This window comes from Nansenia antarctica (genome assembly GCF_963989245.1).
Source record: "Nansenia antarctica genome assembly, chromosome: 1".
Lineage (NCBI taxonomy): Eukaryota > Metazoa > Chordata > Actinopteri > Argentiniformes > Microstomatidae > Nansenia > Nansenia antarctica.
Genome location: NC_137674.1, coordinates 71085286 through 71109186, shown reverse-complemented (window position 1 = coordinate 71109186; position 23901 = coordinate 71085286). Strand labels below are relative to the sequence as shown.

The window sequence follows — 23901 nt, the reverse complement described above, 5'->3', positions numbered from 1 at the left end:
TAGATTTCACAGGAGTATTGTGTGGACATAGATATTACACAGTACAGTGTAGCTATGCACGGAAAGCTCTGTTTGCCTGCATGAGTTGATCTTTGAGGCTGATTCACCAAGTCCTTTCACTAGATCACCATTCTAATAGGATTCCACACACAGTGCTTCATGACAGTAATAAACCTTCTAGAAAGTCTCTCTCTGAGATATTAAATGACATGGGGGCATAGTTGCTCATATAAAAATTCCGTAACATAAACCTGTCATTAACAGGGTAGATTGGTGTTTTTTATAAGTTCACTTCCTTGCAGATATCAGGGTTGTTCCGTGGGTCATACCATTGTTTTTCCGAGGTTGATCCGAGGGGAGGGGAGCTGCGTCCTCCCATCTCCGTTAGCTTTGCTCCACAGAGAAGTTAGACTCAGATCTGGGAGAGGACACAACCATAAAGGTCTTTCATTGATCAAATACGACACAAAAGATTTTGGTGTTCATTTGACGTATTGAATAATGTGGAGAGAACCATGACTTGGTGGGAATTCATAAGTCAGGGGTTTCTGTAAATTGCCTCAGCAAAGCAACAACTATTCTAAACTTGGTTTAACCGAAAAGGCTAAACAGTATGTGTTGACTCACATGTCTTGGTGCTTGTGGATCATATGGTTGTTGTACTCCAGAATGGGAGGAATGGTGTCTTCATCCTCAGGCACCTGGAAGGAGACACGTGGGGTTAATACAAAGCAAAAACAATATTCGTCATTGACATTTCATTGACATTGACATTGATATTTGGACTATTGTAATGGTCTCCTTTCTGGTCTGCCGAAGAAAGCTATTGGCCTGCTGCAATTAGTCCAAAATGCAGCAGCGAGAGTTTTAACCAAAACAAGCAGAAGAGCTCATATAACTCCTATTTTAGAGACTCTACACTGGCTTCCTGTTAAGTTCAGAATAGATTTCAAGATCCTTCTGCTTGTTTATAAAGCTCTCACTGGCACAGCACCAGAATATCTGAAAGACCTTTTGCTAGCATATCAGCCCAATAGAGCTCTCAGGTCTTCTGACGCTGGTTTTCTCTGTGTACCACATGTACAAAAGAAGAGATTTGGTGAGGCTGCATTCTCATTTTATGCACCCAAATTGTGGAATGCACTGCCAGTTTACATTAGGGATGCAACCTCAGCAAATATGTTCAAGTCAAGACTAAAAACCCATCTTTTAAATATTGCCTTTAAATGACTAAATAATTACATTATGATTATATAATGCTTGGAGCACTTTGAGCTGGTTTGCAGGAAAAGTGCTATACAAATAAAGGTTATTATTATGATTATTATTATGATTATGATTATGATGATTATTATTATTAGTTCATGTCAGACCCCACATGTATCCCCACATTTGCAAAAAGTTTCTTCATTGTACGCAATACTGATGGACCTACAGAGTTGGATATCAAAGGTGGCCAGTAGGCCTGATTCATGGTAGACTATTTCTGAAAAAAAGGCCAATGCCACCATCTAGTGGTTCTACTAGGAACAGCATGGAGCAGCTCTCACCTCCCAGTAGACCTCATCTTCGAAGCAGTTGTCATCCTCGGGGTCCCCCCAGATGGGTAACCTCAGGATCATTCCTGGGGAAGAAGAAGAGAGAGAAGAGTTTTAAACATCACACACTTTCTCCTTCAGCTATGTCACCCTGTATGCCCTGGGCTCCTCTCTATGTCCCCCCCCCCACACACACCTCTAGACCAGTCAGTTAACAGGGCAGGACCTGTGGACGCTCTGCCATTATGCTGCATCAGCTTCACTCACCAACTGCAGCTCCTCCTCCCACACCAAACACCAGGGCCACGCACATCCCAGCCGCCTGGTGCCCACCCTGGGACCCCACTGTTCTGTTCGCAAAATCTCCCGTGAAGTCAAATGTGTTGATCAACCTGGAGAGATCAAAAAACAACAATAATAATTAACATTAACGGTAATAATGTTTTTTTTTTTTTTTAAATATATTTTTTATTCTGTGATTTGTGACATTATTAAGTTGTGTCGTGTGACACTGAATGAATGAATGATCTTTATTGTCATTGTACGGGTACAACGAAATTTAAATGCAAACCATAGGGACTAACAATCAACACTGTCCTAAGATAATAAAACACAGTCCTAAGATAATACAAAACAAGAATGATACATAAATAGACATAAATAGGGGGATATAAATAGGGGGATAAGTAATCGGTAGGAATCTGAGAATGTATCTATTATGTAAACTTATATACTATATAGAGTGTGCGCGCAAGGTGTGTATTGTTTTGTCTGTGCGACTGTGGACTAACCCCTCCTTTCCGTAGACTTCCTCAGTGGCGGCAGCGGCGGTGATGGCTCCCACGATGCCTCCGATGATCCCGGGCATGGCGTGTAGGTTGTGGACCCCACATGTGTCCTGGATCTTCAGATGCTTCTCTATGAAGGGCTGGGAAGGGGTGAGTCAGATGACATATGAACAATGTACCCTTTAAACAGAGCCTCACAGAGTTTGGGGGGGTGTTATGAAATTCTAGTTTATGAAAAGTAGACGAAGTGTGTTCACAGTTGTTTGAATACAGTTGTTTATAATCGTGATGACCACATAATCGTCACAGAGTTTAGCATCAATGTCTAATGTTCGCATGCATCGTTAGAGAGAGGCTCATCAGCTTCAGCTACGGGCCTGAGCAGAAACTCCTCGCAAGCCGATTTAACCTTAACTCGAGGGCATGATGAAATAGCATCTCGGGGTATTCCTAAAGGAATCTAGGATCCGATATGATGGACCGTCTGTCACCCAGGGATGAGTAGAAGCGTGGTCAAGCATGATGAACCATGACATGTCTTTGGGAGTCAGATATAACATAACTTTAAGTCGTGTTCAGTCGGGCACGTGAACACTTGCGTCGAGTTCGTTCAATCGTCGTCCGCGACTGTTAGAAATAATCAATCGGGAATAAACGTGTATCTTACGTTCGACACGTTCGTCTATCTATTCTTCTGTGTTTTATTTGGAAGGGTTGGGTGAGCATGCTGGGGGGGGAGCCTCACCGTGATGTAGATGTATCCCATGGTGGAGATAATCCCACAGCAGAACCCGACAATCAAGGCGCCGTAGGGAGTGATCATAAATTCGGCGGCTGTGCCCATGGCAACGCCTCCTGCCAACGTGGAATTCTGGATATGCACCTGTTACGCCAGACGAGGAGGCAGTCAGTCGTGGGCCAGTGATAACACGTCAATCAACAAAGACAAAAGGTACAGTTATGTAGTCAGACGGGAGGAGTGCTCAGACGTGGGTCCGTGGGAGGGTCACACACACAGAGTAAATGTCAGTAAATGTCACACCCACACACCCACCCACACGCACGCACGCACGGCCACAGACACATACACACACGCACGCACCTGCATGCACACACCCCCACATACCCGCATGCCCACACACTCGCCCGCACACTCCCACGCACGCACGCACACACGCACGCACATACACACCCACCCACACACCCCCATGCACACAACGACGCACACAGTCACGTGCACACCCCCACGCACACACCCACCCACGCATGCACGCACCCACGCACACACGCATGCACACACGCGCTACAGCGACAATCTGTTACCATGTCGAGCTTGCCCGTCTTCTGGTGCAGGCTGGAGATGGCCACGGTGGTGAGGACAGTGGAGGCCAGGGCCAGGTAGGTGTTGATGGCCGCCCGGTGCTGACCGTCCCCGTGGTCCGTGATGGCCGAGTTGAAACTGGGCCAGAACATCCACAGGAACAGTGTGCCTTATAAGGAGAGAGAGGAGGAGGAGACAACTCACTTTAAAAAAAAAAAAACGACACACACACACACACACACTCACACGCACACACACACACACACACACACACACACACACACACAGACACACACACACACAGACACACACACACACACACACACACACACACACACACACACAGACACACATACACACATACACACACACACACCAGATCACCTACCAACCACACATCACACACTTCACATCGCACACTTCACACTTCACTTCACACACTTCACACTTCACTTTCACACACATCCGTTTGTAAAACAAAAGGGACTGGCAGCTCACCGATCATGGCGAACACGTCAGAGTGGTACACGGAGCCGTTCAGCCTCTTGCTCAGGTGTAGGTTAGGACGGTAAAGGACCCAGGAGATGGCTAGACCATAATACCCTCCAAAGGTGTGGATCACCATAGCGCCACCAGCATCCTTAGCCTGTAGGAACATAAGTAACCATTATTTTCTGTGTGCACCAATGTGATTATACGAATGTAAGCAGTCAGAAATGTCCAGTGAAGTTCATTCTTGGGGTTCCGTTCCATTTCAATCAGGTCAATTCAGGGGGATGAGTTAAAACTCCAATCGAGAAATTGAAATAGCATCATTGAAAATAAACAAATTGGAATCTCAATTCATTCTCCGAATTGAGTCATTTGAAATGGAATTGACCCCTGTGCCGGGTTAACATAATGAAAGCAGGTGGATTTAGAGCTGACGCGTGACGGGGACTCACGTGAATGAGGGTGAGGATGATGTATTCTTCCACGGCGAAGAGAGTGACGCCAAACAGGGTCACGACCATGAGCTGGACGGGACTGACCTTTCCCAAGAGAGCCCCGTAGGCTATGAGACAGGACGCCACGCAGAAGTCAGCGTTGATCAGGCTGGAGAGACACAGAGAGGGAGAGGGAGGGGTGTCAAACCTGAACGACTGAAAGAAATCATTCACTTCAGATCTGAACTGTCACTAAGTTATGGCAAGAACGACAAATGATTATGTCAAGTGACAAAACTGTCTGCCCATACATTGACAAATGACAGCCTCGTAAATACTGTTCATCCTGGTTGCATACCCCTCAAAACCCATGTAGATCTTGTAGATACGCCTCAACACCTATCTAGATCTTCTACATACCCCTCAACACCTATGTAGATCTTCTACATACCCCTCAACACCTATGTAGATCTTCTACATACCCCTCAACACCTATGTAGATCTTCTACATACCCCTCAACACCCATGTAGATCTTCTACATACCCCTCAACACCCATGTAGATCTTCTACATACCCCTCAACACCCATGTAGATCTTCTACATACCCCTCAACACCTATGTAGATCTTCTACATACCCCTCAACACCCATGTAGATCTTCTACATACCCCTCAACACCTATGTAGATCTTCTACATACCCCTCAACACCTATGTAGATCTTCTACATACGCCTCAACACCTATGTAGATCTTCTACATACGCCTCAACACCTATGTACATCTTCTAGATACGCCTCAACACCCATGTAGATCTTCTACATACCCCTCAACACCTATGTAGATCTTCCCAGTGGCGGGGTCGAGGTGGTGGAACCAGCCTTGCATGACCAGGGCCCACTGAATGCCAAATGATGCAATCAGGAAGTTGAAGCCCACACCGCCAAAACTGTAACGTTTGAGGAATGTCATCAAGAAGCCAAAACCCACAAATATCATCACGTGTACGTCCTGGAAACCTGGGGAGGTAGAGAGATGGAGTGAGAGAGAAGGGGGGAGAGGGGGGAGAGGGAGGGAGAGAGAGAGAGAAAATTAGTAAATAATTGTCTTGTATCTTTGAATCTTGTATATCCTGAGGCTGTCAAGTTTTGAAATGTGAAAAAAACCAACTAATTGAATCATCTTACAATCCAGAACCACTAGTATGAGATTATATCTCTCACTAACTCAAGTCAGAGAGATGAGGGTCGTCTGCCAACTCTGAGTAGGCCGACAGCATAGCCCCCTGAAACCAGCAGCCTAGCACAGTCTCTTTCAAATGAATCTGAGACGATTCCTGCGACTCTTAACACGGCAATGCGCTCACACATTACGGTCAATGTGCAGAAGAAAGTCCCATGACTTGACTTACTGGGGTATCTGAAGTAGAAGTCGTTCTCTATGTCGCTGGAGATGTTGTGCTCCCTTCTGAACTCCACCCAATGTGCGTCCGACTCCTCGTCGTAGCGGATGAAGACTCCGAAGAGGATGATCATCGCTATCTGCCATACGAAGCAGACGGCTGGCAGACTGACACGAACATTCGTGTTCTTTGGCCGGCAGAAGAAGTCCTTGAAGACCTGGAGGCAGTTCCCCATGGTGTCTCTCTGGGAGGTGTGTGATGTGCTAGTCACAGGTCCTGGAACAGGTATTTATTGGCAGTACGGGGAGGTGGTGCTGTCTCACACCTCCCGCCCTCTGTCTCAGCCAGCAGAGAGAAAGTCATGGTCTGTCATCTCACACACGTGCATGCACACACCCACACCACACCCACATGCACACACCCCCATACACACCCCCACACATCATGGGTTAGCTCAAAACAGTGTAACTCCACCAGTCTTGTCTAGTATAGTGTCTTGTATAGTAGTGGTCTACAACCCTGGTTCAGCAGAGCTTCTGAGAACAGGCTTTAATTGCCACTACACTTGTTTACATTTCACATATTTATTTGTTGTGCTACCTGCACACTAGCCTCCTAATAATAATAATAATAATAATAATAATAATAATAATAACTTTTTATTTGTATAGCACTTTTCCTGCGAACGTTGCAGCTCAAAGTGCTCCGAAATAGTAATAGATTAGATTAGATTCAACTTTGTTGTCATTAATAGAGTACAAGTATCTGTCAACAAAATGCAGTTTAGCATCTAACCAGAAGTGCAAATAGTGATATAAACCATGATATTAAAAAAGAACATAATAGATAGGTACAGCATGGCAAGTACGGTAGTTAGATACAGTTATGCACAGTATGTACAGATGTATATGCAGTGGCTACATCAAAGGAGGTATTTACATTGTGCAAAGAAAATGTGCAAAGGTAGTATTTGTAAACAGCAGTAATGCAAAGGGTAATTGAGTGTTCACATTGACTAGGGGTGTGTGAACCTAGCAGTAGTGCAAAGACTAAATTGGTTATACATTAAGTCAGGGGTGTCCAAACTTTTTTCAAAGAGGGCCAGATTTGATAATGTGAAGATGCCCGGGGGCATCCCTTCTGACATTTTTTAACAATAAAAGTTACATACAAATACACTGTTATGTAACAATATGTCACAATTACCTTTCATTTTCAAATGGCAATGTAACCAAATATAAGCCACTCAGGCAGACGTGAACAACTCTAAAAACACAATTTTGCCTTTAATTCATATGTGGAGAGATAACATTGAACAAACTATATATGGAACACCTTAAACTTCCATGAAGTTGATAAATATCTTTACCTCATGTTCATTCTAAACAGGAGTTATAAGTTATGGAAAGTTGTCTGTTATCATATAGTTTAAAACATTAATTTTGCTCTTGTCTTTTACAAGATCATTCAGAAAGTAAGTTTGTGTCACATCTACAGGTACATAACATCAACAGTTATAGCCAAATATTTTTCAAGAGTTTAATAAAAGTGCATATATAGTCCAAGTGCATATATTAACGGTGCTTTTGGCTTTTTACTGTTAATAGTGATAGATGTTACCGTTAACATCCAGAATTTCAGATTGACCAAGAAACAGGTAACTTACTGACACTAATGAGAAGGGTGATACTGAGATCTGGATTTCAGTAAACAGGCCAGGTCTGGTTTAAGGGCAATGGTTGAGATGCCTAAAATGTCATATAAGTGGGAGTCACTTAGTCTTGACCTCAATCGGTTCTTGTTTAAGTTCATGACAGAGGATGTCTGCTCACACAAATATGTGGAGCAATCGGTAATAATCTCACAAGCTTTACTCCATGGTAGTTTCATATCATCAACAGCTGCACAAACAGAAGCAAATAAATCCATTCCTCTTGTCTGGCCTTTAAGGCTTTGGAGGTCAAGCAGCTCCTCTGTTACGTTAATGTCGTCGTCAACTCCTCTTTAAAAAATCAGTAGCTGTGCAATATCAGATGCATCTGTGCTTTCATCGCAGGCTACTGGAAAATAATCAAAAGTCACTCCCCTGTCACTTGTGACAATGCAAATGCCAGCACTTGAGTGCCGGAGCTGGTCTCCACTGTCTCAGGTGTAGAATGATTTACTATGCTGATTTGCTCAGACAGAACCCTCCCTCCAGTTCCGGAGGCTCAAAGGTTATACAACCGTAGCACAATTTAAACGTATATAATTATAATTATAAATATATATTTTATCCCCCAAAGGACATCCTCCACAGTAAGCCAAAGGAGTGCGTGTGTTGATGAGTTTTGTGAAATATGGGATGGGAGAGTTGTAGAGTCCTGTTCCAACTGTTTAGTGTGTGTCTGTTGCGGGTAGTGCGTCCAAATATTATTTGATTTCTAGTTGGGGGCAGCCATTCTGGAAAGAGCCCATTTTAAACGCATCTGTTTGCTCCTTCTCTCAATGGATGGGATTCCCAGACCAGTTTAAAATTGGAGGTGTAACCAGTAAATCAGGAATAACATACTCATTGAATCATCTTACAAACCAGAACCCCTAGTATGAGATTATCTCTCACCAAAACTAAATTAATGCCTCATTGCACTCAAAGCATGAAATCTGACTGAATTCCGCTTACGTGTTAATTGGCATATTCCCGTGGTTCGGCAGGAAAATCTGGTGAATTCGTCCAGAAATAGTTGTTACTATAGTAACGTTAGTGTTGGTAGCTTGGTTGTGGTCGTTAACCCACAGCTAGGCCATAATGCTTGTTTCCAACATAGTCCTCCATTACTGTGTTCTACTTGCGCTTTTGAACCACAATTAAACTACAACACTCCTGTTGATCCACTTTGTCTTCAACATTGGAAGACAAGAGCGAGAAGAAATGGCGAACGACTGTAGACAAGTCGTAGACAAGATCCTAAGTTATGCTATGGTGTCCCTAAAGCCCAATGCACACGGCCCCGATTTTGTCGCACCGCCGAACATTCGATTCTCAATTCTTTGAATTATTTCAATTGGTGTGAATGGAGAATCGGATGTTGTCGCGCACGCCGTGTGCATTGTCTCATTCAAAACAATGGAATCGAATTAGGCGGTGCGACAAAATCTGGGCCGTGTGCATTGGGCTTAACAACAACAAAACCCAGGATTCCCTGCGAATCGAGCATGCGCAGACGTGACTGAATATTCCGAAAAGGGTCATATTCCGATTAAGGTGTATACATGTCACAATATTCCGATTCAAACAGGCATATGCCAGGCGTCTTATTCTGAATATTCTCCAATCGGGCTTGAATCAATGGAGAACCGTAAGGCAAAAAAAGAAAATGCAGGATTGTCTGAACAACGACTGGCAACAGAGAATAGCATTTACTCTGCACCATCACGTGACTTCTCTGAAAAACAGATTAACTGAGTGCAAATTCACTTACCTGTCTTGTTTCACTCACCTAGTCGAATGTGATATTTGTGATATATATTGTTCTATTCAAATTCAAACTAGTTTAACTTTGCATACAATGACTGCTCTTGGTATCAACCAGCTAACTGACAGGAGCTAGTTTTGAAAGGGAACGTCGCACTTGCAAAAGGATAATGGTCAACCCACCATGAATATGAATATGTTCACTGGCCATGTCTGATTTGGAAAGACTGTTGTCACATTCTGCAGCTGATTGTTCCTATGGATTTAATGCCATAAGAATAAATAAATGATAATGCTATCACAAACACTGTATAGCTTTAACATATGTAAAACAATCAAATAAAAATAATAATCCTTTTTAAAAACCGAATAAAAAACATGTGGTGACAGACGTGTTACAGTTAAAATGAATGAAACAAAATAGATACAATGATTTTGGTAAGCCAATACATTATTCATAACAAAAATATTTAAATTCCGGACAATGACTGGATGATGTAAAAGTTATTACATCTTCTGTTTAACAGCAAATATAATAAACATGCTCTAAATCCATCCAATCTGATTCTGTTTATCATGCGGTTTAGCAGTTGCGCAACACTATTGCTGTCTTGAGATCATAATGATTTGAGCTGTCAATTTACAGTAGTTGCCTCCTATTGGCTGGTCGACTGTCCACACCAGTGGTGCACGTTTGGATTTGCGTTGTGTCACGTGTGGTGCATTGTGACACATGTGTCCTTTATCTCTGATCTGAAATGTGTTCGATCAGTTCTTTTATCTGCTCTGAGGAGGAAGGAGTTTCTTCCTGGTAATGGTCACGTGTATACGGCCTACGGGTCTATGACTTCACATTCTTTAAAAACAATACACATTCGGATCTTATCATGATGAAGTTGTTATACTGCTGTTACAGTATCTAATAAGGGTGGGTAAAGCAAACATCTGACAGTTGAATTGAATGTGTCACTATTGAGTGGGTAAAAATGTGTATTTCAATTAATGTAACAAAAAACAATGATTCTTGTGCATGGAATGATGTTTTTGATGATGATTTCATATTGGTTTGATTGAATGTGGCTTAACGTGTATTATAGACTAAGCTATTTATTTGTGTTTCTAATTACAATTAATTACAGCACAGTTTTCTATCCTAATCAATACAAAATGATACATTTTATTTGTATTTAACCTTTATTTAACCAGGAAAAGTCTTATTGAGATTAAAATCTATTTTACAGGAGCGTCCTGGGCTGGCCAAGACAGGCAGCAGCACACAGGGCTGCAGACATAAAAACAACATATAACAATGTAGAATGAAAATAAATAAAAGAATTACAGTCATTAAATATTCATCAATATTCATCACAAGTCATCAACATCAGGGATCAAACAGGTGCAATATGAATCAGTCAAAAACATCTACAGCCAGGTAAGCCTGCCTCCAAGTCATGTGATAATGTAATCAACATTAAAGGCAATGCTACAGTATACCACACTACGATAATAGTACATTTAGCTGTGTATGTGTTATAACAATTATAACACATACCTGCAGCTGTGTGTCTATATATTTTGAGTGCTTTGGACATTGCATTGAAAAATGCTGTTTTGCCTATCATCATTTCTTTGCCGTTACTGAATATGTATCAAAGTCTACTGGAGTGGTGTGTGACAGACTAAATATCTAGAGGCACATTTTCAGAAAGATCCGTTCAGCCATTTTCATTAAAACAGATTGCCTCACAGTTGTCTGCTGACTGGGTGATGACTTGGTTGAGGTATGCTGCACTGTGCTGGAATCAAGATAGTGGAGCAAACAGGGGGTGTAGCACACAACTCTAGTTGACCTTTAACAACTTTTCTAGCAGGGTTCTTAAAATGTGTTAACATGGTTAATTTAATACCCTACAAAACTTCTATGAGCTTATCCCAGTGAAATATAAATGAAAGTCTGGGTTTCAGTGCTCAATCTCAGTCTTCCGACTTTTGACAACTCTAAATATCTCATTTAAAAGGTTGTTTTTTGTAGTGAATATATTCGTTTGAAATAATAGTGGAGTATAATATGATATATTGTAATAGTATTTTACAACAGTATAATAGTTCTGTTTTACTCATTGTTTTACCAATGCAATGTAATATAATCAGTAAGGATGCCTTCTCTACACTTTAAAGAAAGAAACTTATATCTAAGAAGTCAAATGAGTGTTTGGAAATACACAATATAAAAAATGAGATATTGGCATTAACGAATGTGAGAGATAATCACAGACAATCCAGGTGGCCAGTGGGGACCAGTTAGTAAGTAATCAACCCAAGAATCTTAACATCAGGCACTGCACATGTGAGAGAGGGACAATATGGAGGCTTCAAATGTCACATTTTCAAAAAGCCACATTCCAATGATTCTCTCTGTCACATGGTGTTGTGTTCTCTGCCATGGCTGGGCTGTCAGAGATGCTGTATGATAAGGTATCATGTGTGGACTGTCAATCAAAGGCACATGAGGCACAGATCCAGATCCAAAACACAGATATTCTGGATATTTTTTTATCTCTAAATATCTACAGTACATGGCGACAAGCAGCCTAGAGGTTAGAGAGGCCGGCCAGCAATTGCTAGGATGCTGGTTCGATCCTGTGAGCTGGTGACTGGAGGGTTGCTGACATCATATGGAACGTGCTTGAGTGAGGCACTTAACCCCAAACTGCTCCAGTGTGCTGAAGACACCTGAAGCCCTGCTTTGGTTGCTTTCTGTTCTCCTTGCAGGTGTTTCCATCTGCTGTTGTGGCACTAAACCCCTAACTGTTTAATGTCCCTCTTTTACCTGTGCTCAGGGCCCAGAGCTCTGTTCTCTCTGGGGGTGTGCACGTGTATTGTCTGTGTGCAAAAATACCACATTCCAAACATGTATGGGCAACATTAAATCATGTTTGTTAGTTTTTGTATGTGACTTATGTTTGTCTTTAGGATAAGCTTTTGCATAGTATAGATTTACAGTACCTTAAAACACATCCATCATGCAGTAAGACAGGAACCAGTTGCATGCGTATTACTAGGAGACTGTGCTTCCAGGAACCAGGGTCGCAGCTGGCTCTCTCCTAAGAGTAATTGCAAATCGAAAAGAACATTTTCGTTGACAGAATTGAATTTTCTGAAGAAAATGTGCGTCTTTGGTGGTCTAATAATGGTCTAATGGTGCCTATTGTAGTTGTGCTTCATCTTAAATTTCAATAATTCATCATTATGACAATTATGATGATCATTAGGTTGTTTTGGTGCCCTACTCGCAGCATGTGATGTGCCTGTTCATGGTGTCGGCCCTACTCGCAGCATGTGATGTGCCTGTTCATGGTGTCGGCCCGGCCAGAAACAGTAAATATATGCCCAGAATACCTGCTGCAGGTTTTGAGAGACACATTGGCTCTCACTGAAGCAGACCTTGGCATCCCATCAGAGAGAGGTCACCCACAATCAAATGATTTTCATTTGGATTAACTCTTCCCCCTTCTGGACCAAGTTCTGTGTAGAGGGTGTGGCCATAGTCACAGTAAGAGGCATAAAGTACAGTATGCATGTAGAGGAATGAGAGACAGACAGACGTACAGACAGACAGATACCTTAATAACACAGCCACAGGCCTGGATCGTACTGTAGATAACTTGTCGCCTGAGAAAAACTGATCTGCAGAGGAGATAATCGTCACAAGGAGACCTCGTGACCGTATGAAACATCACATGCCTGAGCAGGTGACAGCGCCGCTGGATTATGTCACACATTCTGGGGATGTCACACTCGCTAGGTGATGAGTTCAGGTGACTACTGTTATGACTACTGTTATCTGTACCCAAGCTGTTTGAATGCCTTTAAATACCTTTTAGGCAAGGCAACTACGTTTCAACGTTGTTGAGAATCACAACACGAACTCACTAGTCAAGCCAAAATGCTGCAAGGCAATGGATTGGGTGAGTAATGCCCACTGCTACCTAGTTAACTATAACATTACTTTACATTGTTAGCAGGCTTACAAAACTGTTGATTAGCGATGTGTCATTGATTTTCAACAACACGGAAACAGTTTTCTAACCTGATCGTTACATTGTATGGAAAGAGATTCTTGGTGAGCACCAACCACTAGCCTTTTCTTTTGGCTCCAAAGATAATAGTCTCAGTTTTGTCTTTGTTTAATTGTAAGAAATTCTGACACATCCAGTTATGAATTCGATCAATTCGATAAGGGAGTCTATTGGTGCAAAATCATCTTGAGAAAGGGCTACATATACATTTGTGTGTCATCAGCATACATGTTATAAGCAACTTTGTTATCCTAAGTTTGCCTAACGGGAGCATGTATAAGTTGAATAAAAGAGGCCCCAAAATGGATCCTTGGGGAACTCCACAAATCATGCTTGTGGGATCAGATACTGTATATAGTTACCAACTGAGAAAAAGTAGTCCCTGTCCTTGTCATGACTCTATGCCCTCGTTCTGCATTGATTGGCACACCTGCACCTGGCCACCCTGCACTACAAAGGCCCTGCACCTGATACCAGTCAACGCCAGATTGTTTGCCATTGATCGCCTTGTTCCTCAGAAGACCCAAGCCTGTCTGACTGCCCGCCTGCCTGCCAATTCCCCTGCCTGCCTGACTACCCTTCTGCCTGCCGAACCACCTCTGCCTGTCTGACTGCCTGCCTGCCTCCCTGCCTGCCTGTCTGCCTGCCTGCCTGCCTGCCTGCCTGCCTGCCTGCCTGTCTGACTGACTGACTGCCTGTCTGACTGCCTGTCTGCCTGCTTGAAGGGGACCTGAACCATTGTAAGACTGTGTGAGATAAGCCTCCCCAGTTTTCTAGCCTGTCTAGGAGTATATCATGATCAACAGTATCAAATGCAGCAGGTCCAATAGCAATAGGACTGAGACCTTTCCTGCATCAGTGTTAAGGTTAATGTGATTTAAAGCCTTAATAAGAGCTGTCTCAGTGCTGTGATTATGCCTAAACCCAGATTGAAAGTGATGGAGAAGGCTACAAGAGGTCAGGAATTCATTAAGCTGTTTATAGACTGTTTTCTCAATTACTTTACCTATGAATGGCAGGTTGTATTGTGTTAAGTGTGTCTAGGAAACGCTGTTAGTTTGATGGTGACAGGGGTCTATCGTCCATCCTCTGCTGAAACTCTCTGCGCTTAATAAACTTGCTGGATTGTTTTTCTCCTGCGCAGAATCAGAAACTACAATTATGGGTGACCTAAACCTGGATTGCTTGACGTATTTATCTGATAAATTTAAAGATTTGACTTTGAGAAAGACTTGACACTTACCCTAACTTACACTAACTTACCCTGACACTTACCCTAACCCTAACCCTAACCCTGAAAATTACTTGTTCATTTCTAAGGCTACCTGGCCTAATTTGAAAAACCCTGGGAAATCTACCCTGACTGACATAATATTGACAAAGAAGAACTGAACTAGAGTTGAGAATTGCCTAATTCGAATCTTTGTATGATTTCAAAGAGAAACTTTAATTTCGATACACAAGGTTCAATACACAAGAACTGTGATATATCTACTGTTTCCTATTAATCCTGTCCTGTTTAAATATTATTCCTGATGCTGAGTTTGCACTAAATCATTTTTCCTCTGTTTACTTCTATGGCAGATAAGCACACCCCAGGTAAAAGGTGGAGAATCAGTCCAATCCTAATGTTGGTAACACTGAGAACCTGTTTGAAACCTAATCAAACAGCATAACAGAAAGCACTACTTTTCATATCATTCCCCCTCTAACAATTTCTCACTACTTCCCAGCTTAGACCACAGACCAGGGGCCTCATTTATAAAGCTTGCGTACGCCCGTTTTGGGGCGTTTACGCCAGTTGTACGCAAAGCTTTATAAACGAGGCCCTTTGATATTCTGACTGCCACACTTAATGTATACATGTCGGTATTTCACTGGTACGAAAGAAACAAGCTTACATGAGTGTACAACTACCCTACTTTGGCTCTTACTACTGTCATCTGTATGTCAGAAACAGACACATATGGTACCTTGTTGAAGGTAGTGAAATAGTGGTCATGAGGCTGTGTTCATTTTCATTGAAAAAGACAGTCTAGCGCAACAGACAGTCATTGTTGCTCTTTGGAATGATACCCCTGTGTCTCTGCAAAGCATGCAAACTTATCCTGGCACCCATTGGAACACTGATATTGATATCTGATGACTTTGTCATGTGTTCATTGTTCTCTATACAGACAGAGTGTAGTGAGGATTAAGCAAGGCTTATCGTGGGACAGGCAGATGACAGAAAGTGACTGAACGTGCTTAACTGGTGAGGTGATTTTCAGATCATAACCCATTTAACCTTGATATTTATTACCTGCCTGTCATTCTCTTTTAAAGCAGGCTGGCGACCTGCAAGTGGCTGGAGACCTGGGGCCTCATTTATAAAGCTTGCATACGCCCCAAAAATACGCAATTTGGGGATTTATAAAAAACTAACTGTCGTGAAAATGTGCGCACCTCTACGCACACGGAGACCCATGCGTACACACAGAAACTGGAGAAATTAGCAACTACAACTCCACTGGCAGAAGGATGAAACTAGAGAAATGCTGGATACCATTTCCACCAACATAAATCGAAATATTACCTCTCACGTATTATATATGAAGGAGTGCATACAAAGAATATACGTGCACTCTGCCCTTGTCCTGTACGCATCACACTGTACATATGTATCATATTGGGTTGGATTCGGTGAAGACCACTTGTCACCTGTATGACACATCCTCAGTTGTATGCCCCAGCCTCATAAGGTGTTTCAGCCTTTATTACAAGACACCCTCAGCCAAGGCAGGCCCACCACAGGCTGATCAGACCCGGGTGTGTGTCATATGGTGACATTATGTGGTTATTTGGCAGCCCACACGGTCTCCTTTCGTTTCAGCCACAGCCAGTGACTGCTCCTTTTGGTGACAGCGGCAAGTTCTTTAACCCTTGTGTGATGTTCACTTTTTGGTCTCTTTGATACTGTTCGGGTCAAATTGACCCGGGACATCATTGGGGTTTTAAAAGCACTTGTCCTGACACGATGCTCCTAGTCCCAAGGGTGACCCGTACAAAGGAGTACGCTCAGGGCGCAAGAAAGCCCCAAAATAGCCCATAATAGTAAAGGCAACAGGTGGGCAACCTGTGGGCAACAGGTACTGTACCCAATAATGCACAATAGGTAGTGTGTACACATTTAAAAGTGCATATCTTTTGTTCTGGTGGATCTAGGGGGCTGCCCTTCGGAGAGGAGTTTATAAGCCACTCAGGCAGATGTGAACAACTCTAAAAACACAATTCTGGACACAATCCCTCTCATCCCCTACATGACACTGTGGCAGAGCAGAGAAGTTCCTTTAGCAACAGACTACTACAACTACGTTCCATTAAGGAGCTATATGAGATCTTTTCTGCCTGCTGCAATAACACTGTACAACTCCTCCTCTGTCTGGCTCAATCTGGGTGTTCAGAGTCAGGCTGGAGGATGTTAAATCTTACCTACTGTATGGTCCCACATGTCTATTGGTCTATCGTTATTTTATATTTGTATTTATTTTATTTAGCCTATTATTACATTGTGACTTTATTTTGTTGTTGTTGTTTTGTGGTGTGAGCTGCTGTAACGCCTGAATTTCCCCTCTGGGATCAAGTACTTTCTATCTATCTATCTATCTATCTATCTACTGTATCTATCTCTATCTATTAACTGCAGCTGGGTGATGAGTGAATTATGACCACTCCTTCAGGACTGTTGTTATTGCTCTCTTTAGGATAGATGACTAATGACTGCGGTGAGCCAAACCCACATATCATGGCTGCATTCTTCAGTATCAGACAAGAACCAGATTACTGGAGTTCACGGCACTTATTCTCATCTAGGCCTAATCTGTTTTTTTTTGTTGGATCACTGCTTACACAACTGCTTAATGTCTCTGGTGCTCTTTATTTAGAATTACTTTTAATCCTCAATGTTAAAGCAATGTTATTGATCTTATCAACATGCTCACAAAAGCTGAATGGCCAATGTCTGACAGAAGACGTGACGAGACGGTTATGGTTCCACTATGGATAATAAGTTCACTGTCATACTCTAATAGAGCAGAATAATGACCCACGTTATGTTAAGGACAATTACTACACATCTCCTAACTCATACAGTACCATACACATCTCCTAACTCATACAGTACCATACACATCTCCTAACTCATACAGTACGTACATATCTCCTAACTCATACAGTACGTACATGTCTCCTAACTCATACAGTACCATACACATCTCCTAACTCATACAGTACCATACACATCTCCTAACTCATACAGTACGTACATGTCTCCTAACTCATACAGTACGTACATGTCTCCTAACTCATACAGTACCATACACATCTCCTAACTCATACAGTACCATACACATCTCCTAACTCATACAGTACGTACATATCTCCTAACTCATACAGTACGTACACATCTCCTAACTCAATCAGTGCTGCATGACATTTAGTGAACTTCCCCTGACCCTCCCATTCACCAGACACTGCCAAAGAGGTGTGTCCCAAACACCTGTGATCAGTTCCTCAGCTATGAACCTGTCTGCTATCTGGAATCAAATAACATTTTATTTGCCACATACAGTACATTGCATACAGCCGTAATTGATGTAGTGAAATGCTTTTGAATCTTGCTCCTCAATCAACAAAATTCAACAATACAATATAATATAGTATAAAACAGTGACAGTATTATCTTGACATGATACATCCGTTAAACATTGTTCCACCTGTGGGTATGGACAAAGTTCTGTCTAAGCTCCATTTACTGTGTAATAATGGATTATGAATAGAATCAGATAATTTGGCAGTGCCACTGTCCTACCCTTTGCAGAGGGTGTCACATGCGGTGTAGTGACTGAAAGGGATGGTTCATTTTTTTATGTTGCTGTGAATCATTTTACCCTTAGGCCAGTTGTTGTGAACGTTTTTCCGGTTCGTACATTTATTGTTGAAATTACAACATTTCCTCAGTGAACTTTCAAACAAGCACAGATAATCCATTTAAACACACTCTCAAAGCCACTGGAGTCACCACTTTATTACTCTATAACTGTAGGATGACTTATTTACTTGACTTATTATTATTATTATTATTATTATTATTATTATTGTGATTGTTATGAAGGCCCACAATTTAGAGCCAGTTTAGTTTCCCCGAATCAGCCCTATTTTGCCCCTGTTATTTCCTTTATTATTTTCCATATTATTCATGTACGTTTTCATGAAGGTGTATGTATTGTTATTGTAATGTTTATGTATATGTTTAATGACGTGGTATATCCGGGGTGTGTCCGTGACCCGGATGCTGTGTCCGGTTGATATATATAGGGACGGAAGTGCTCTGTGCGTCAGTGTGACGAGAATCAGAGTGATGAGAGTAACGAGAGTGAGAAGAAGCAGAGAGAAAGAGAAGTCGATCTAAGATGGCGGAGTCAGTAACACGCACACCGTGCTGAAGCTGAAGACCTGAAGAGTGATTATTGAGTTCACAACTGTGATAGCCCGTTTAGCTGTGTTCCCGTTAGCCAGCCTTGCCAGCAGCCGGCTACTAACGTTGGACCAAGCGAGACCCAAGCTGGACAGAGCCGTCGCCTCCACGAGTGGATTGCGACCGACCGCTGACTCCACCGGAGCTTACCGTGGACCCCCGGACCTGAGCCCTTCACCCCTCGTCGTGGACTACGAAGAAGCCCCTTTCCCTTCGAGTTGCTACGTCACCCCCCCCCTTTGTCTGCTACCTTCCTCGAAGCACATGCGAGCTCCAACCAGGCCTCAACGCGCTCCTTTCAGTCCGGGACTCTAAGCCTGTTCAGGCCAGATACTGTGAGTGAGTGAGTGTGTGTGTGGCCGGCGGGGAGGGAGTATATTTGGGATGTGTATAATTTGTAGAAATAAATGTGTTTGTTCATATGGGATACCGTTACTGTGTGTTTAGTCGTCTGTTAGCTAATGTTAATGCTAATGCTAATGCTAATGCTAATGCTAATGCTAACGATAGTACTGCTAGTCTAAAGGGTTGCTGGCGCCCCCTGCCTGTATCCTCCTACACTGCCTATTTAGCTCAGAGTTAGTTAGATAACCAGCCCTTCCTAAATTCATACAGTCCTTTTAGCTACTCCCTGGTTACAATTGGTCCTTCGAGCCGGATAGGTTGTGTAGTGATAGCATGGCTGAGCGCAGCCAACCAGACCAGACAGTTACCCCCCCTTCTCCGCCCCCTGAGCCAGAGCCACGACCACAGAGAGTCCCGCGGTTGCCTCCGAGGTTACAGGAGTATGAGCTTGAGCTCGAAAGCTCACTGAGTGGTAGTGAGGAGCGCACTCCACGGGATACAGTGGTCGGAGAGGCCGAGGTGTCCGCCGGCGCGCGGGTGGCTAGCACCGAGACAGCCATCAAAGAGCACCAGCCTGAGGATGAGATGGCAGAACAGCAGGGTTTTGCCGTAGAAACGGAAGAGCAGGAAGGAGAGGCCCGGTCCGACAGCGCCTGCGGGCGGAAGAGGGAGGGCCTCAGCCTTCACGATCTGCCTCCCAGTACGGCGCGCTCGAGACCTAGCTCCTGCCGTTCAGTGGCTTCCTCCCGGTCCAGGGTTTCCGTGGGCAGTTCTGCCTCTGGGGCGGATAGCATGCACTCCAGAGGGAGTAGTGCCGCGCTGTCAGAATGTATGCGCCAACAGGCCGAGATGGCGTTAGAGCGGGAACGCCTCCAGTTCGAGCGTGAACGCCTCCAGATGGAGGGGGCGGAACGCGCGGCGGAGAGGCAGCGCCAGGAGGCGCTAGAACGTGAACGCCTCCAGATGGAGGGGGCGGAACGCGCGGCGGAGAGGCAGCGCCAGGAGGCGCTAGAACGCGAGCGCCTCCAGATGGAGAGAGAGCAACTGCACGCGGAGACGATGGCGGAAATGATGCAGACCATGCGCGACGTGTGCATCAGCAGAGCTCCGTCGGCCCGTAGCTCCAGAGCATCATCCGCACGGCCCTCTCGAGTGCCGTCTCCTGAACCCCCCGCCGATGGCTCCATGACCCCCGCCATGACTGTCCAACTACAGGCCCAGCTGACCACCTGGAAAGAAGAGGACCAGGGACCCGACCGCTACGCGGCCCAGAGGGAGCCAGCGTCGCTGCCCGGGAGGGGAGCCATTCCCCAAGAGCGTAGCACACCCCTAGGTCCTCCAGTGAACCAAGAGGCATGCAGGCCGGACACCCAGACCGTCACTCCAGCCCCGATCATCCACTACAGGATGTTTCCCCAGGTGGAGGGACCCAAGTTTCCCTTCTTCAAGGACGAGGACAGGAGCCAGTATGTGGAACTACGCATCTGCCTAGACACGCTCTTGGACGACTCCTGCTCAGAGTCCTACAAATATGCGATCCTCCTTCAGCATGTGAGGAACCCCAGAGCCCACAACATGGTTCTGGCCCATGCCTCCGCACCGACACCTTACACCAGAGCGCTCGCCGACTTGGATGCCCGCTACGGTCGTCCCTGGAACCACGCCCTTGCTGAACTGCAAGCCCTCGAACAGCAGGCCCCCATCAAGGATGACCGGGCGCTAGATGACTTCGCGCTCCGCGTGCACACCTTGGTTGGAATGCTGAAGACGCAGGGCCCAGCTGGCGCCAGCGAGATCAACAGCACCTCCAACGTAGAGCGGCTGCTCCGCAAGATCCCACGCTTCCGGCAGGAGAGGTTCCGGCGACAGCAGCGCGTTCGTAACCCCGGGAAGTTGGGTCTGAGCATGGCTGCCTTCGCGGAGTTCCTACTGGAGGAAGTGCATGACACCAACGTAGACGCCATGGGTTACGCTGAGCCGAAGAAGGAGAGGGAGAAGGGAGACCGCTGGGACAGGCCGAGCTCGAACAGAGGACGCCCAGTAGGAGTGCTGCACACGGAGGAGGAGCCTCGGAGAGAGAGGAAAGCCCGACCTGAGGGAAAGGATTCCTCTCAACCCCCTCAAAAGGGACGGAGAGGTCCACCGCCATGTCCGTACTGCACCAGCGAGCACTGGTTCAATGAGTGCAGTGACTTCAACAACCTGAGTACCGAGGCCAAGCAGAGGTGGCTCGAGGAGAACAAGAGGTGCTGGAACTGTGGGCGCGACCATCTGGCTAAGAACTGCACCTTGAGGAGAAAGTGCAACCGCTGTGAGGAGGTCCACCTCAACATCCTACACGAGGTCTCCCTCGCCAGGTCCACGGAGGGCACCAGAAGCCCTAGGTCCGGTAGCGCACCGGAAGAGGAAACACCTGTCTACTATCTAGACCCAACCCAGAGCAGCGGCTCCAAGGTCCTACTGAAGGTGGTGAAGGTCCGACTTCACCACAACAACGCTGTGTACGACACGTACGCCGTTCTAGACGACGGGTCGGAACGGACCATCCTTCTCCAGGAGGCAGTGCGCCAGTTGGGGCTCCAAGGGACTGAGGAGAAGATGACTCTGCGCACGATACGTCGCGACCTTAAAGAGGTCACCGGGGCGAGAATCAACTTCTCTATCTCCCCGGCGGGGCGGCCGTCGGCCAGATATCGGCTTCAGAATGTCTTCACCGCAGACCAGCTAGCGCTCTCCCGCTACGACTACCCCCTGGAGAGATTACGCGCAAGATATTCCCACCTACGGCGAGTAGACCTACATCCGATAGAAGGAGCGGAGCCAACCCTTCTCATCGGCTCGGACAACGCTGCACTGATCGTGTCGCTCCGTCCTCCGCTGAGAGGACCACGAGGCTGCCCGATGGCTGTTAAGACTGCGCTTGGGTGGGCCCTCCAAGGCGCTACCGAGTGGAGAGATAGAGACGGGAGAGCTACGTCATCCCTCCATGTCCGAACCGAAGAAGCAAACCAACCAACCAGATCGCACGTTATTGCGGAGTGGCCAAGTCTGGACGCTCACTGTTCAGTCAACACAACAGGACCGCCTGGAGTGGAATCTATTGCTGCCAGTGCACCTGGAACAGTTAGTACCACAAATGGTTCACCACAGGATGACCAACCAAAGAAGAAGTCTCTGTGGACAGAGCATAAGTCTCTGGAGGGGAAGACCTACTTCTACAACACAGAGACTAAACTGTCCTCATGGGAGAAACCAGACGACCTGAAATCTCCTGCTGAGCAAATGTTGTCTAAGTGCCCGTGGAAGGAGTACAAGTCTGACACGGGAAAGCCTTACTACTACAACTCCCCGACTAAGGAGTCCCGGTGGACCAAGCCCAAAGAGCTGGAAGATCTGGAAGCGATGATCAAAGCGGAGGAGAATGGGACGGTAGAAGCTGCAGCTCCTGGCACCGCCCCCGTTCCCACTCTTCAGGTTGATCCTGCTGCTACCATGGCGACCATGATGGACATGGAGGCCATGGCGGCAACAGCTGTTGCCGAGGAACACCTGCAGGTGGCCATGCACCCTCACGTGGCCGAGGTCAGCATTGACGCACCCGTCAACTCCGTCGAGGACACGTCAGCCATGGAAGTCTCAGCCAGTATTGTAGACGCCTCCAAGGAGGAAAGGCCGGAGTTGGCGAAGAAGACGTACAAGTGGAACACAAAAGAGGAGGCCAAGCAGGCCTTCAAAGAGCTCCTGAAGGAGAAGGGTGTTTCATCCAACGCGTCATGGGAGCAAGCCATGAAAATGATCGTCAACGACCCACGCTACAGCGCCCTGCCCAAGCTGAGTGAGAAGAAGCAAGCGTTTAATGCCTACAAGGTGCAGACGGAGGAGGAGGTCAGGATCAAGTACAAGGAGTCTAAAGAGACGTATCAGCGATTCCTGGAGAACCATGACAAATGTCCTCGACCACCAGATACAAGAAAGCAGAGCAGATGTTTGCAGAGCTGGACGTCTGGAGCTGTGTCCCAGAGAGAGACAGGCTTGAGATCTATGAAGACGTCCTCTTTTACCTGGCTAAGAAGGAGAAGGAACAAGCCAAGCAGCTCAGGAAGAGGACGAGGAGAAGCAGAAGACTCTGCTGAGGGAGAGAGAGACAACTTGTCCGAAGGTGCCGTGGTACTGGCGATCGACCAGTCCCTTCCACGCGCCGCCTGGCAGACAGGCCGAGTGACCAAGGTCCTGCCGGGTCCGGATGGAAGGGTGCGGACGGCCATCGTGGACGTTGGTGGTCGCACTTACACCCGACCTGTGGCACGCCTGATTGAGCTCCCTCAAATTACGAAGGACACTATCACCTCCTACCTCACGCTGCTAGAGCAGCCTAGCCAGTGTGCCTTCCCTAGTTAAATGAAACCGAGGGTTTCATGGGGCGGCTGTTATGAAGGCCCACAATTTAGAGCCAGTTTAGTTTCCCCGAATCAGCCCTATTTTGCCCCTGTTATTTCCTTTATTATTTTCCATATTATTCATGTACGTTTTCATGAA

The 23901-nt window shown here is 45.4% G+C and overlaps 1 protein-coding gene and 1 pseudogene across 2 annotated transcripts; one reads left to right on the top strand and one right to left on the bottom strand.

Moving 5' to 3' along the window:
• Positions 1 to 384: 384 nt before the first annotated feature.
• rhcga (Rh family, C glycoprotein a) lies at positions 385 to 6207 on the bottom strand (the record flags this gene model as incomplete). Its single annotated transcript, XM_080534395.1, has 11 exons — positions 385 to 418; positions 628 to 701; positions 1551 to 1624; positions 1806 to 1930; positions 2330 to 2466; positions 3072 to 3209; positions 3650 to 3816; positions 4146 to 4293; positions 4592 to 4742; positions 5397 to 5589; positions 5982 to 6207. The coding sequence occupies 11 exons, from the start codon at positions 6205 to 6207 to the stop codon at positions 385 to 387; spliced, it is 1467 nt and encodes a 488-aa protein (XP_080390521.1).
• A 622-nt stretch (positions 6208 to 6829) lies between these two features.
• Positions 6830 to 23498, top strand: LOC308152701 (pre-mRNA-processing factor 40 homolog A-like; annotated as a pseudogene). The gene is made up of 2 exons: positions 6830 to 6836; positions 22445 to 23498. The product of its transcript is annotated as a pre-mRNA-processing factor 40 homolog A-like (transcript).
• Positions 23499 to 23901: the final 403 nt, after the last annotated feature.